At 47.0% G+C, this 16,218-nt stretch overlaps 1 protein-coding gene and 1 long non-coding RNA gene across 12 annotated transcripts in view; one reads left to right on the top strand and one right to left on the bottom strand.

Annotated features, from left to right (window-relative positions):
* The window catches only part of LOC144292378 (RNA-binding protein 14), a 45,789-nt gene that overhangs the window by 23,916 nt on the left and 5,655 nt on the right, over positions 1-16,218 (bottom strand). For 2 of the 11 annotated variants that reach the window (XM_077862548.1, XM_077862547.1), the window contains exons 1-2: positions 6,076-6,267; positions 4,687-5,109 (exon numbers count right to left, since the gene is read on the bottom strand). The exons of 1 other annotated variant lie outside the window; for it this stretch is intronic. In XM_077862548.1, coding sequence (XP_077718674.1) covers positions 4,687-5,098 — 412 coding nt within the window. In that variant the 5' untranslated portion in view covers positions 5,099-5,109; positions 6,076-6,267. Of the gene's footprint in view, positions 1-675; positions 1,370-3,484; positions 3,891-4,686; positions 5,110-6,075; positions 6,270-12,957; positions 13,841-14,618; positions 16,084-16,218 lie in introns of those variants that run through there. 8 more of the 11 variants (XM_077862544.1, XM_077862545.1, XM_077862546.1 and 5 more) reach the window with 7 other exon arrangements.
* LOC144292380 (uncharacterized) lies at positions 5,998-15,838 on the top strand. Its single transcript, XR_013359808.1, has 2 exons — positions 5,998-6,640; positions 11,447-15,838. It is a non-coding gene; the product is annotated as an uncharacterized LOC144292380 (long non-coding RNA).

Raw genomic sequence — 16,218 nt, 5'->3', positions numbered from 1 at the left:
AGTTGGATTTGAGTCTATGCCCCAGACTCCTTGTTGAAAGCTTTATAAATTAAGATACCTTTTCTTCTCTCTGTCCCAACTTAACTTCAAAGAGTTTTTCTATAAAGCTCATAGGGAGTGAATTGTTCAGGAACGTGAGAAAAACGCTGCTTCAAGATTAAGATGATGCCACTGGGTAGTCTTCATAGTAACTGGGACCCAAGCAGTGATGACTAGTTAACTAATTATCAAATTTATATTACTATAGGTCATAACCGACCTTTCACATGGCACGAAGCAGAACAGTAAGCTGCAAACCTTAATAATGTCGCACACCTAGGAATTTCAACAAAGGCTCTGAGAAACAGCACACCTCAGTCTGAATATATGGGTCCCAGGTTCCGTTTAATTACAGCACATAAGTGTGACCCAAGATTCATCACACCATTCTTTGTTTTTCCAGGGATAAATAGCATCAGATTGACTCCCACTACTAGGAGCCCTGGAAAAATAGCCATGAGGGCTAAGGATGTTTATGTATTTCAAAAAGTTAGGTAGTTAAGGACTTATCCCTAGCCTGTGAACCATGATAGTAACCCTACCCTAACCCAGCAAAAGCAAGCAAGCAGGGCAACCTAACTGGAGCCTTTAGGAGGGATGGCAAAACCAGAACAGGGGACACCCCACCGCTCTCACCTCAAGCCTTAAAAGGCTGAATACCGCGCCCGATCCGCATACTGCTCCCGCTCATACCGGGCCATGTCGTACAGGGAATTCCGCGCGGCCGCCGAAGCTTGGGACAACTCACTCTCATGCCCGTAACCGTAGCCCTCTCCAACAGTGGGGACTGGGGCTGTAGCGCGACGCAGGGGGCTCCGATCCCGCCCGTAATATGAAGTGGAAGCTGCAGTAACAGCAGCAGCGGCTGCTGCAGCAGCAGCAGCTGTAGCAGCAGCAGCTCCTGAGGTCGGCAACAGGTGTCTATCGTAGGGATCGAGAGAGGTGGAGGTGAGGTGACTGGCCATGGCTGTGTTCTGGACTTGTGGCAGCTGGGACAGGGTCTGCTCTGCGTAATTATACGCAGAGGCAGCTGCAGCCGCCACTGCCTCATAGGACCGGGCAGCACGGCAGCGCTTGTAGTAGGCATCGAGCGCTCCGTACGCGTTGTTGTAATACAACGAATCCCCATAGCTCATGGTGTAAGGTGTACGCACTGCTCCATATTGCTCATTATATTGCTCGGTAAAGTCTGCCACTCGGCCCGAACGATCTATCGGACACTCTTTGGACCAGTGCCCCTCTTTCCCGCACCGATAGCAGCCGCTCTGGTCTCCCATCCCGGGCGCAGTCCTAAGCCGGCTGGTGGACAACTGCACGTGCATTCGTTTGCCTTGAAGAAACAGACGCAAGAAGGGTTGCTATCACTCTTAGTCATAGCCCCCGCCCCTACCCCAGACACTGGTCATAGCAATGGCTTTACCTAGACAACTCTAATGCAGGACTCATTGCCAAAAGATTAAAGAAAAAAAATACTATGCAAATTCATTATAATGACGTGATTTCAGGCAAAGATCAATTAGATGAAATGTTTCAGCTCTAACACTAGTTTAATGCTTGTGCCCCAAAACCAGCAACTTCATCTTTTGCCAGATAACTGCAGACAAAAACTACCCCTAACAATGGCCCACTGTCAAAAGAAACTAGTTAGAGTGCTCCACAAGATTCTGACATTTCCCATCTTCACTATCAAGACTGATTTCATTAAGCAGAACCATGCAAAGGCCAATCCCTCAGTTCCCCACCCCAAAATCGAAGAGTTAAGACCCTAAAGTTACCAGTGATGGAGAATATGACCCATACATGATCCGTGACTGAGTGTGATGGGCAAATTTCAAGATTTCTGGGAAAAACACTCATGAAATGGGGGAAGGGACAATAAATACTCATTGAAGGACTGCCTCCCCTGTTAATGGAGTCCTTAAAATTGCTGGTCTTGATATTCAATCCACCAAAGATTCTTTACAATTGGAGAGCTAACTTTAGTAACCTCCTAAGGAACAGGACAGGTAATTCACAAGATGCCTGAATTTTTAGAAAGATTATGAAAATCATGGAAGAAAAAGGGGAAGGGATATGAGAAAAATGGAGAATAACCAGTAATATTAGGGTATCAAAGCATTCACTTTAACAAGATTAAAGTACTTTTTCTCCCTAAACTAGGGATCCAGAGAGCCTAAGAATACACAGTTAATATTATCTTCTGCTGAAAATTAGTTTGTATTCTGGAAATAAAAAGTATTACTTCCGAAAAACTTAAAAGAAATTTTTCAGCAAGTTTAAGGTTTGGGATGCCTGGGTGGCTCAGCGGTTGAGTGTCTGCCTTTGATTCAGGGCATGATCCCAGGGTCTGGGATCGAGTCTCTGCAGAGAGCCTGCTTCTCCCTCTCTCTCTGTCTCTCACGAATAAATAAAATCTTAAAAAAAAAAAAAAAAAAAAAAGTTTAAGGTTTAAATCTTTTCACAGGAACAATTTCCAGCTAACATGATCTACCAATTTATCAGTATGCAAAATTCCAGCAAAAACTTCCAAGGCAATTGGCTATGATGTACCCAAACATGCAGGTATCAAAGTGAATGGTCAGAAGTACAAGAGAGTCAACAGGTCACCTACTCAACCAACATTACAGAAATCGGTAAATAAACAATTTCACAAGCAAAATTAAAGTCCTAGCAAGCTAGGAAAGGGAAAAGAGGTTGGAAGGATCAAACTACCCCCAAAAATCTCTTGTAAATACTGCATCTGGTAAGTGTAAATAGATTGCAGGTTAGGAACTAAGATTCACAATTAAGTACTTAAACGTTTTAAAGTGCTCACATGTCCCTCTGGCATTTGCCCACGGGACCATTTTGGCACCTAACGAAACCAAAGCAAAACAAGTGCAACCAAGGAACTTAACCTTGCACATTCATGATATAAGGTCATTAACTAACACCCTGATTGAGGATATTATCTATTCCAAAGCTAGAAAAAGAAACTAAGTCTTTAAAAACATATATAACTGGTGTCTTTTAAATGAGCAAATAGAGAATACACCCAACACTGAAAAGCGAAAGGATATAGAAGACCATTTTAATAAATTCTGCTACTTCACGCACAAAGAACTCTACTGGATAGAACTAAGGAGAACGACTAATAATAAGAAATATAGTGAAAATATAAATAAGCATAAATAGCACCAGAGAGCCTAAGGTTCATAGCCCTGAGTTACACCATAAGGACAAGTTGTCCTGAATTGGTACACACTGACCTCCCCTTTTGTATGTAACTGCTACAAAAAGACACAGCACCCATTCTATGACTTGGTTAAGGTGGAGAAGAGTGTCCAAAAATTAGGTATCTCATCATAAACCCTCCACAAAAGCAGCCTTTGACCCCAATTAAGTTGCTGACAGCAAATAATTCTCAACTTACCAATTAAAAAAGGAAAACAAACTAGACCTGAGAGACTGGGGACACTTTTCTTTAATAATGCACAGCAATACCCATGACACAACGCACCCATTACTTGGGGGAATGATGATCGGACCTCCAGCTCTAAGAAAGGTTCAATTTAAGAAAAATAAACACCCCAAACAGCAGCAATGACTCTTAACAAGAGCAGTATTCAGGAAAAGAAGCAATAACTACTTTGTCTGGGCTAAAAAGGTTGGAATATACTTTAAAAATGTAGCAAGGAGTTGTGGGAGTACCTCTTAACCTGAATATAGTTTACAACCAAAGGGAAAAGGCTTTATTGATACTGAGGACACAAAGGGGGAAGGAGGGGTTGGGGTGGGAGAATAGATAGCAACTCACCATGGTTACCACACTCACCCTTCCCGACTGCCACTCTTGCCATAGGAGCTCAGATCTTAAACCAAGAAAACATAAAACCTTCCAAATAAAGTGACAATCCATACCATCATTCATGCTGCCCTCCAGACACACTAATAACCTAACCAAGGCTCTAAGGTTAACACCCATCTAAATGCTCTATTCACCAAAGATGTTAAGAGTCCACCCTCTAAAATAGTAAAAAGGCATTGCCATTATCGCCCCCCAGTATCTTTCTCCTCAGAAACTTCTAAAATCAGACCTTTGTTCTGGAGTGGCCTTACTGTCAAAACAGAACATCTTGGTAGAAGCATAATAAGAGCAATAGCCCTTTAAAGACACCATTTATCTAAAAACTAGCTATTTAGTGACTAGTTATCTTTACTGGGAGATTATGAGTTGGGATGAGGTTTAGGGGAAGCTTAACAGGGATTCTGCTCCCAAAAGTGTTGCTTAGAACAGTTCTGCCAGGTTCTTCAAATGTAAAATAAAGCATAATGCTGATGCTGGGCTGAGACAATAAATTCAGAATGAACCTACTTATAAGAAAAGGTGAGGAAAAAAAAAGCTAACTAGGGAAATCAAAGGAAAGGATTTCTGTGCTAACAAGCATAAAAGCCTTAGGAGTTCCAAACTAAAGCCATGTGGTGCAGACACTGCCCTAAGGTAAAGCCTTTAAATCCCATGAATTCTCCATTTTAAGTCCATCACCCACAATGCTTCACCATCAACACCAACAGCTGCATCTATACCCTAAACCCCACCCTTACTTATCCAACCTATTTTCTGCACATAGCCTGTGTTCAACCCTCTTCCCAAAGAGGGTGGTTCACCTTGAAACTCTGTGTTGTCAAGGCCCCTGATGGCCTCCACTGCATCCTCTGCCCGCTCCATGTGCACGAAGGCATAATCTTTCACGATGTCACATTCGATGACTGGACCATACTCCTCAAACTTGGCCCGAAGCTCTTTGTTGGTACAGGTGGGACTGATGTTGCCCACATGTAACTTTGTGGAGGTTTTGCTCTTATTCTTGCTGGCTTCCACATTGATGTTCACCCCGTGCAGCTTGTAGTGGTGCAGGTTGCGAATGGCATCCTCGGCTGCTGTCTTGTCCTCTATGTGCACAAAGCCGTAGTTCTTAATGATGTCACACTCCAGCACCTTTCCATACTGCTCGAAGAGTGAGCGGATCTCCTGCTCTGTGGCCTCCCGGGGCAGGTTTCCAATGAACAGCTTAACCATCTCGATGTAGCCTGCATGAAAAAAAATTTTTTTTCTAACAAAAGACCTAAGGCTCACATCAGCTTCAAAACAAAACAAAAAAAACCCAAAACCTACAATCTCCTTTGACTCTAGCAAACATTTCCAGTCTTCCTTCTCTCTTACACACCCACTTCCACACAAAAATCAAAGGGAAGTGGGAATAAGGAGGCCTGCTACAGTACCAGCTGTAGAATCCCTAAGAATAAGATGAGGTCTATAACAGAAATGTCCTCAGTACACAAAGGATTTGAGAAGAGTTGAAAAGCTTCTAACGAAAATAAGAACATACATGCAAGGCTAGGAATACTGGGCTTCTCTACCCAGAGAGGTCAGAAAACGAATGTCTAACTACTGGCTAGCTGAACTGACTACTGAAATTATCAATTAGCTCTTTCTCTCGCAACCGAGTGGCCACCATTTCCGGAAAAGTGGGCCTTGGAATAGCTACGTTTTAGGGTTTTCTTTGGAAGCAGTGAACGGGCAATTCGGGACAGAGAGCTAGGCATGAGGGCAGTACAGGAAGTGCAGGAGTGGGGAACGCCTCTCCCGAGGTGCCATCCTAAGAGCTCCTGCAGTACGGGGAAATGCGTGGCCAAAAAAGGGGGCTTCAGACTCATCAGCCAGACAACGTCTCACGGCCCAAGAAATTCTCGAAAAGGGTTTCAATTTTCCTGAGTCTAAGGAAATCGCGGTTATCTCTATGGAAACCTCAAAAGCAGGAAACCGAGCCGAGTCGGATAGAGGGCAAGGTGGGGAGAAAGCAGGGTATTCTCGGGGGAGGTCGTGGGGGAAGGGCCGCTTCAGGCTTACCGCGCAATGCCCAGCACCGAGGTCGGCTCTCAGAGACGGGTGCAGAGGCCGCGAACCCACTAGGATACCCGTGAAGCCCAAAGGAGTGAGATAAGATTTAACAGGGGAAAAAAAAAAAAACAACAGTGGAGGGCTCAGTCTCTCACCCGCACCGAAATCAGCAGGGGCTCTTCCTCGCGGCGCAGACGCTTCTGACAAAACGCTAAAATGGCGGCGGCCGCAGCAGTGACTCTGGGTAGAAGGGGAGGTGAGTGTACCACCGGATTGGCTGCTCAGTTAAGTTAAAGGCAGGCGTTCCCGCAGATCCTCTTCCTGATTGGTTACCACCAACGCCAATTACCTGAGAGGCCGGGAAGAGGTGGAAACGTCAGTAACCCCGGAGCTTTTATACGAATGCCAATGAGCGCCTATCTCGCGAAGCCGAAGCCAGTGATTGGGCAAGAGATTGGCGTGAGGGAGGAACTACAAACGTGGGCTTTGCCGGCGGGGTGCGGCCCGCCATTAGGCGGAGCAGGCAGGAGCTCCGGTGCGGCGGTCTTTAGTTTCATGGCGCCAATTTTGTGAAGCTTCCACGTTTTGCCACCGACACGTGCATATTCTGACAGTATCCCCCGCTCCATTCTGCCTTCTCCGAATTTCTCCACTCCCCAACCACCACCCCCTCGCAGCCAGGATGCTACGAGCGATAGTTTACGCAGACCCCAACGCCAGGTAAGAAAAATAACGAAGCTTCCCCACCTGAAAAACCAACCTCGTCCTTTGCCCAAGAATCCACACCGTAGCCCTAGGAGTCCCGGAGCTCCCCCAAAATCAAACTACGGTCATAGGTGATGAAAGGAACTCTGGAAACGGTTAATGGGCGAAGCTTCAACTAGGTTATAACGGCCCCGAAGTTGGCCCGGTTGGAAGTTGCGTTACTCAGGAGGCGCTGAGACCAGCTCCCGCGCGGAACCAGCCTCCCGGGGTGGGTCCAAAATGAAGAAACGGCTTCTCTGTATGACCTTGGATATTGAAAACGCCCCCACCCCGCCCTGAGAAAAAACTGGAGCAGCAAAGTTTTTTGTTTTATTTTATTGGGCACCATCAGCCAGAGCTGTAGGTTTAAACTCCTAGAACGGACCTTAAAAAAGCCTAGTCACATCCATCTATAAACAAAATACAATCAAAACAGCATTCTCCGGAGCGTCTGTCTCCCTCATCACATTTTCTTTCTCATCCTTTGGATCTTCATGTAATCCCATATTCAGTGAGCAAGCAATGACCCTTTTTTGCGAGGCAGCTTTTGAGGAGGGAGTTGGGGGGGGGGGGGAGATAGATTAAAGAACTTAAAACACAAAAAGCAGTGAATTATCTATGAGGAAGGGATCAGTAGAGATGATATACGACCGTCAAAAGCAGCCCCAGAAAAGGGGGTGGGGGCCATAAAGAGAAGGAGTCAAAATTACGGAAATGAATTTTAAAACCGGACATGACTCAGGAATCAAATGGTGAAAAACTGGTCAAGACTTATTCTAGGGTGGGAAGAGCGAAGGACCTAAAATCATCGAAATATGACATTTACAGATGTGGTCACTAATCTTGGTCCATTTTCATTGTGGATGCTGATATTCTGAGACTGAGTAAAGGCCATATAATCAATGATGAAAATCAATTCCACGTTAGTCAGCTGTGTGTGCCCTTTTGAGGTGGCCAGCCATCGGGTGAGGGTCACCACTCAATCTGCAGGGAAATGCATCTGGTATAGAAATCCTCTCAGCTCCTTTCAGTTTGATCTTCCAAATTTTGTGTGTCCCAACAGCCCTGGAGAGAACTTTCTTCCAAAATACCAAAGCAGATGAGATCCACTCACTCTATAGGAATCTCTCCAGGTCCAAAGGGGAGAGGACTGGGAATATAAATCTCAGGATCACAATCTATGCTGATTTGCAGACCACAGCCCCACCCTCACCCCCCCCACCCTCAATCTAATTATTTACCTTCTGAAAGCCTTTAAGAGGGAGTTATATTTGTTTCATTTTGCAAGCTCATCCAACTGAATAAATGCATTCAATCATCCCCTCCTGCTCCTTAAAACCCACTAAAATTGGAATTTTCAAACTCACCCTATCTGATCTGGTTCTTGCCAAAATCTCCCAATTTCTTAAACAAACCCACCCCCAACACATTGTTCCACCCCACACACTCCAAACCCCAACCATGCTCCAGTACACTGGCCTTTTTGTTTCAAGTTCATTTAGACTGGAATATTCTTTCTCCAGGTACTTCGGTGACCACCCCATCCAAAACCATCCCTCCTACTCCAACCCTACCTTGAAACTTCATCCCATGACTTCATGTTATTTTTCCAAATACTTACCACCACTTGAAATCCTATGTGTTCATTCCATTTTGTTCTACCTCTTACCCCCCTCCCCCGTCAAATACTTGTGCAAGGGCAGGGACTTTTTCTTCTTCCCTTCTCTATCCTCAGTGTTAGAACTGCACCTGGAACATGGTAGGTACTCAATTATTTGTTGACTTAACATGGGGGGGGGGGGGGGATGAATGCAAGACTTCTTAGAAACCAAAAGGAGAAATACTTTGGATTTTCAGTCAATATCAGCTAAGACCATGGACACTTAGTTCTAAAATCAAACCCTTATCACCTATTACGCTTTCCAGTCTCCCTAAACAGAAAAAGCAGGTGCCCAAAAGCCAGGGGGGTAACCTACACTACAGCTTTTGATTACCAAGATTACCAGCTTGACAAATGCTGCAAAATGCTTTACGTAGAAAGATCTGTGTAGTTCAACCACCTCCATGATGTTCACCTATCCAACTCTATTTTACTGAGTACTAAAGAAGCTTAATATTTGTTCCTTAAAAACCATTAAGGCTTATAAATTAAAGACATCTGGTCCAAAACCTCTAACCTTACCAACCCAACAATCCAAAATAGGATTGAATGCAGTGTTTTAAAAACACCTTGTCCAGAACACTTTAGATGTCATTTGGGAGATTTCTTAGTTTGTTGATCAGGTTGCCAAGCACCTAAAAGGTAAAGTGATTTGTCCAAAGTTATCTAGAAAGCTGTATGTCATAGCCAAGCATAAATATACATTCTGACTGCAGATTTTGAAAAGACAAGTGCCTGAAGCCTGGACTCTTGAAAGGGAAATGAGGGGAAAATCCAAACTTAGGTAGGAAACACTGATGTCAGTGAAAACCATTCAAATGTGAATAAACAATCTATTACTTTCACACCCTTGTGGGTGAATATATATAATTTATACACATTAATAACTCTGGCTCCTGTCCAGAAACGAGTTACTGTTTTAGGTAAGAGTTCAAATTAAAAACCAGTATTTGCCAGGGATGTTCTTACTGGCCTGCCTTGACTAGGCCAGTCAAGCAGGCTTTCTAAACCTCCAATCCCACTGCCAGCTATACTCGCTTAACCTCCCCTTACCGACTTTTCCCTATCCTCATACCTTTCTTTTCTATACTCAAGGAGAATCTGATCTCAGGACACTGAAGTGTTGCTGGAGATAACAAAAACTGGTGTGGTCCGTGGCCAACTTCACTCCTAGGTACCACTCATTTAAAAATACACTGCTTCACTATTATTCATATGTGCTGCACTTACAGCTACATCAAAGTCCTTTGCTTGGATATGTGCTCCACTAGGCCACCCCAATCTCCTCAGAATGTTCTAACTCTATGAGATAGCTAGCATTTTTAATGAGCAGTGTCTATATATAAGGTCCTACACTTGTCCCGTGTTCTTATTTGATCCTTCCACAGTATTATAATGATTACAAAGTCCTGAATAGTTCGATTCAAAATACTGATTCAATCCCTTGATCTACTTTCTAACCATATGATCTTAAGTTACTTAACCTATAGCCTCAATTTCCCTATTTATAAAAGAGGTTTCAAAATACTTAATTGGCATTTGGGCTGCAATGAAGAGCAAATGTAATTCCTTTGTGAAAAGCCCTTTTAACAGTGCTTATTTAGCAAGTGTTCAATAAATGTTAGCAATTACCTTCATTTTATAGATAAAAAACAAAAGTTCCTGACATGTAAAAATCACACAGCTAAGTAGTGACAATTCAAACTCGGGAAACCTGTGACTTTAGAGCCAACACCACTAGTCATTCTTTCTGTACCAGGACAATTTTCCAAACAAATTCCATCTCCAGAAAGTTTTAACTAGTGGAGCTGCCTCTTCCTTATCTTCCACTACCCTAGCATTGTTTATTAACTGTAACTAGTTCATTGAAGTAGGTCCTGCCTCCCTATTATAAATTCAAGGTCAGCGCAAGGGCTCAGCTACTTGAACACTGTATTTCAAATGACTTAGAGCTATACTTGAAATAATTTTAAGAACTTTTTTTCTGGAAAACTCTAGGTTCTACCACTTATGATCTCTCTAAAAGTAACTATAAAGTTTTTCACCTGCTTTCCACACGTTTTTAAAGATTTTATTTACTTGAGAGAACGAAACCATGAGCAGGAAGAAGGGTGGGGGGTTGAGACAGAGAAGCAGACTCCCCACTCATCAGGGAGCCTGGCTTGGGGCTCAATCCCAGAACCCCGGGATCATGACTGAGCCAAAGGCAGACACTTAACCAACTGAGCAATCCAGGCTGCCATCACCTGCTCTCCATCTTACCTTCTCTATTACCCAACCTTCTATCATATAATAGTCCATAAATCTAAGAAATGTATTTTCATTATGATCTCAGTCATCCCCTATTATGGTCAGCTTACATGGCTTGATGGGACAAAATGACTAGAGAATAAGCAGTCTGTGCACAGACATTGGCAGAGCTTAACTGATGGGCATGACTAGAAATGCAGCCTGCCCAGAGGCTGACCAGTCAGTGCCAGTCCCATTATCTCCAATACAAGGGATCGAGCCCCAGGCTTACCCCAGACAGAATGTGAAACAAAGTCCAAACCTCAGAAGAGAGCAGGCTGACAAGGCTAGAAGCCTCTATGTGATCTTGTTCCAGGAATAAATCATCTTAAATTTCTCCAATGAAGGTCAAGTTGTAGAGGTGAGAGATGCAGAAGTGCAAAAATCTGAAGGACACTGGGAGCCCATATTCCCCACCCTCTTCTCCCCAAACACACATTAAATATCTGTCTTCCCATTCACTCAACCCAACCATCTCAGGTTATAGGACCCAGAACTTAGAAGTCCACAGAAAGCCAGGTATAAGGAGTGGGCTACAGGATTAACACAGGTGGCATAATTTAAATAAAAGAGGACAAAGGGAATTTTAAAACAATCTTCAAGGAAGAAGAGAATGACAAATGATTTCGCTTTGTAGACTCTTCTGCTTAAACAACGAAAAGCCTGAGGGCTGAGGCAGAAAGGGTATCAGGACCTAAGGATGACAGGCAGTTAGAGTGATCATCTAGGCCAGGTCACTCTGAAGAACTTGGGCTGCAATAAAGAACATCAACACTGGCCTCAAGAGCACATTAAGTGTTTTTTTTTTGTTTTGTTTTGTTTTTTTTCCACAGGAACCGTGGGATTGGAGTAGTGGCAGAACCCTCACTGGAGAAAAAGGAAGAGAGAAAGCCACATGACAAATATTACAAATATACAGGCCACAATCACAGCCCTGCAATCAACCAACCCTGTATTTTCCAGAGTAATAACCAGAGCTAAGCTGGTTAGCTTGGCCCTCAGATCACCCCACCCTCCCTGCAGAAAAGTGACAAGAAACCTATTGAACTCCCCCCACAGTCCTGTAAAGAAATGAAAAGGAACAGCAATGCACCTGGAGGCAAAGCAGTGAGCAGAAAGAGAAACAAGGAAAAGAGCTATGACCCCAGTAACCCTCTGAAATTACCCCAATTAGCATCCACAAGAGTTCATGGTTATAAAGATCATAGGCTTTTGCCCACTGGGCAGAGGAAAGAAAACATCTGGGGCAAGCTACTCTGAATCAGGCAAATTCACGAGAAGCCAGTGAGAGAGGCAGAAAAGAACCCACCTGAACTCCACTTGATTGACACATATAACTGCCCAAAATCACCTTGCCCCAGCAAACTCCCAAATCGAATCTCTTTAAGTCCCCATGCCCAAAGGAACATCATTATGTTCCTACCCGACCAGTCTTCTTCCATTCACTCACTATTAGTAAGCCCAAGCCTCCATCTTGTCCTTGCCTGGAATTGCCTGCCCCCCACCCCCCTGCCAGGTCCTCTCAACACACCCACCCCACCCACCAGTCCCAGAATAAAAATATAAAAAGATTCTTCAATTCCTCCCTCTAACCCAGCATCCCTACTTGGGTTATGCTTGTACCTCACCCCTTTCCCAGTCTGAGGTCACCTTCAGATATAAACCCAGCAAGAAAACATCTGGAAACCTTGACAAATGGAGATAGGGGAAGTGAGTCTCGGCACTACGATGGTAGAAGTTGACAGGACGCAGGAAGGACGCTCCATGGTGATGTTCAACAGGCGAAATACCAGGTATATTGCCAGATCCCCCATACCTGCTTCCAATTGTCCCTGTTCCTCCTTTCGCTAACCACAGGGAAGTACCAGACACTGAAATCACCCCTACCCCATTACTGGCTCCCCTCTGGGTCCCAGCTCCAACGCTCACTCAAGCCCACTGCCTGGAGACTAGCCTTGTAAGTACCAAAGCAGCCTATTTCCCCACTTCTCACTTGAGAAGCCATACCCCAGGACCACCCTACTGGAGCACAGGTTGTTTCCGAACTGGAGATAAGTCAGGGGAAAATGGGCAATAAATTTACTTGGTGTGATCAATTCAAGTTAAGGGCTGAGAAGTCCAAGCAACTTGGTCTGGACTCTCCAGTCCTAAAGATGGCAGACTAGTAGGACAACGATGACCTAAATGCCTTTGGGCAGCAGGGAAATCACTAATTCCCACATTCAAACCCCTTTCCTCATCTGCCCTGGGATTCTCCAGCTGCCTTCCTTTTAGCTGTCATGTCTTCCTGGATGTCAAACTGGCTCCTCTGAAACTGAGTGCAATCAAGACAATGACAACCAGGTTTCCAAACTGCAAATTGCCCCAAGTTTTATTTGTAGTCCATACAAAAGGGAAAAAAAATCAAGGTTTTCTAACACCACCTACTTGGGGAGATGGGGATGTGGGACTGTGCCACTCAGCATCAGCTAGAACATCAGGGGGTCAGTAGGGATTTGGACATATACCAACCGACTGTCCCGACAGGAACTCAGTCTCAACACAGTCTATAGAGGAACAAAGTCAGGGCCCCCCTGGACTGCTGGCACAGCTTGGCGCATAGGAAATGGTTAAGCTAACCCTTTCCTGGCCTCCCTCACATCTAAAAAGAAAAAGGCGCCGCCGACCTCTCAGCTGCAGGTTGCTTCCCCATCCAGACGACCTTAAATATCGCGCACAAAAATAAAAGGGAGCCAGGAAAAAATAAAAACATAAAAGAAATTCCCATCCTGGGAGATGGGAGGCAGGGGAGAGGGGAAACCGCAGATCTAGAGCCAGTAGCAAGATTTGCTGCTGAGGCGAAGGAACAAAGGTTACTGCCGAACACTCAAAAGGATCATCTCCTGGGGAAGGCCCACAGGGTAGAGGGGATGAAAAACCGCAAACAGGAGAGGTATGGGCCAGTGGTTATAACCTGGGTCTGCACCCTACCCCACCTTTCCTCTCCTTCCCCCCCGTGGTGCCCCATCCCAGGATGGCCCTACATGCGGCGCTGGTAGCCAGAGTGCATCTGAGCTGCCCGCAGGTAATCATTATAGGAGCCCGAATAGCGTGCGTAATCGGAATGGGCATCGGGCAGGCGACGGTAATCCAGCGAGGACTTTGTCGGCGAGCGGCGGAACGAAAGCTGCGACTCTGATAAACGGCGGTAATCAGAGAGCTCGGCTAAACGCCGGTCGGAACCATACCTAGTCGAGAGAAGAAGACAGTTGGTGAATGAGACAATTGAGGGGAGGGCTCCAGGTGGGCATGGGGGAGATGCCAATGGGGATAGGGAGGGTGTGATCAGATTGGTCTCCAACAAACAAGATTTTGTCAGAAGGCTCATCACCCTATCCAGGGCAAGAAATCAAGCCTGGTTCAACTCAGTGGGAAACCAAGCCCACCACTGAAGCCCTCCCTTCTCAACTGGCCAAGGTGGATTTTGGTCTATATTCCCAAATCACAAACAAACTATCCCCCCTGGGCCCCGCACAGAAAGACCTTGGTTGTTTATCAACAGAACGGCGGACGAAAGCAAGGTCCCCAACTTCCCCAAAGAGTGGACGCACCTCATACACCTTGCCTTCAGCCAGTGAGTGCCAAAGGGACTACTCTTTCAAACCCACCCCACCAAAGCCAGGACAACCACATGACAGGCTTAAGGATCCTTGAGACGGTGGGAAAGGCTATGGGCCACAATCCTGCAGGCAGTAGCTCCAATGGCACTTGGGCTAGCCTAGACAGGTGACACTTTTCCCAGCCTGACTAGCTGGCACCACCCCAGGCTGAGCACTAATGCTCCACCTGAACCCTGGTGACCAGAAAAGTTCACAGACATCAACCCCCTCGGCCTTTGGACATCCCATGGGAGTAGAGGAGAGAAGACCAAGGGAGGGGCCAATGGCTCCAGTTTCCCTCCCCTGCCAACCTCAGCCCCTTGCCCTAAGCCCCAGCTGGGGGCAGAGGCGGGGGGGCATACAGTACCTTTTCGACATGGCGACAGCCTTTTTGTAGGGATCGTCGTAGCTGGCCCGGGGTGGGGAGAGGCGGGTACGCTCATAGGGCGGCGGGGTGCTGTTGGCGTTGGCAACGGCCCCCTGGGACATGGACAGGTAGGCTGCAGACGGCTGACCTGCCCCATCGTAGGCATTGCCCGGCTGGCCACGGTAGGAGGCAGCAGCCTGGGGATGCTGCTGGGCAGCATAGGAAGCAGCCAATGAGGCTGACGACTGAGTGCGGTATGGAGCTGCCAGGGTGGCAGAAGGCTGGGCCCCGTAGGCAGCTGCAGCACCATAGGAGCCAGTGGCCGCAGCAGCTGACTGAGCCCCATAGGAGCCTGACAGGCCCATTGATGCTTGAGCCCCATAACTATTCAGCTGGGTCTGAACAACCGGCTGGGCCCCATAGGAGCCAGCCATCGGGGTAGTGGCTTGTGCAGCATAGGCGGCTGGTTGGCTGGCATAGGCAGCAGCTGTAGCTGGCTGTGCCACATAGGCAGCCGGCTGGGAAGAGTAAGAAGCAGCCTGTTGTGCAGCATATGGGGCAGACTGGGCATTGTAAGAGGCCGAGGGCTGGGCATTGTAAGAAGCTGCCTGGGCCCCATAAGCTAGTGAGGAGGCTGCAGACTGGGCCCCATAGGAGGCTGCCTGGGCCCCATAAGAGCCTAGGGAGGAAGCTGCTCCCTGGGTGTTGTAGGAGGAGGCAGCCGCACGAACCCCATAGGAAGAGGCAGCCTGCGCGCCATAAGATGATGGCTGGTTACCATAGGAGGCAAGGGAGGAACCCTGAGCCCCATAGGAGTTGAGCGAGGAAGCCGCAGCTGGCTGACCCCCATAGGAGGAGAGAGCTGAGGCTGAGGGCTGGGCTCCACCATATGGACCAAGCGAGGAAGCTGCGGCAGACTGGGAGCTAGGGCTAGCCAGCTGGCCCCTGTATGGAGCCCCAAGGGAGACAGAGGGCTGAGCGCGGTAAGAGGCTGCCTGGGCTGTCATGGGCTGAGTCCGATAGCCGACACCCAAAGAGGCAGAAGGCTGGGCCCTGTAGGCAGCTCCCAGTGACACTGAGGGCTGGGCCCGGTAGGTGGCTGGCTGGGCCGTCAGAGGAGCCACATAGGAGGCTCGGGGAGGTGAACGGCGCAGGGGGCTGCGGTCGCGACCAAAGAAGGGTGGTGTGGGCTGACGGGCTTGCCCATCAAAGCCACCAGTGCTGTTGCCAAAAGCCTGCTGGTAGTCGAAGGTGGCAGAGAAGCCACCAGTTCCAGGGAATGCCGTATCCCCAGCCCCTGGTTTCTTGGTCTTGTCCCCAGACTGGATAGCCAGGCCAGGCCCCTTCTTCTGACCCTTGGTTGAGAGTTCCACGTTGATGCGCTTGCCCTTCACTTCTTTGCCGTTGAGCTGCGCGATGGCGGCTTTGGCATCTGCTTCCTTCTCCATGTGAACAAACGCGTAGTCTGATAAAGCAGCAGACAGAGGGTTAGCAATTAGGGGGGCAGGGCATGCTACCTGATGGGTCCCAAACTGGACACACAACAGCACCCAGCTGTTGCCAGCTACCTCCAGGCCTCCAAACCCTCCTCTCCAGGAGT

Source organism: Canis aureus, chromosome 21, assembly GCF_053574225.1.
Source record: "Canis aureus isolate CA01 chromosome 21, VMU_Caureus_v.1.0, whole genome shotgun sequence".
Classification (NCBI taxonomy): domain Eukaryota; kingdom Metazoa; phylum Chordata; class Mammalia; order Carnivora; family Canidae; genus Canis; species Canis aureus.
The sequence above is the reverse complement of the archived record's forward strand: the minus strand, read 5'-3'. Positions and strand labels throughout refer to the sequence as shown.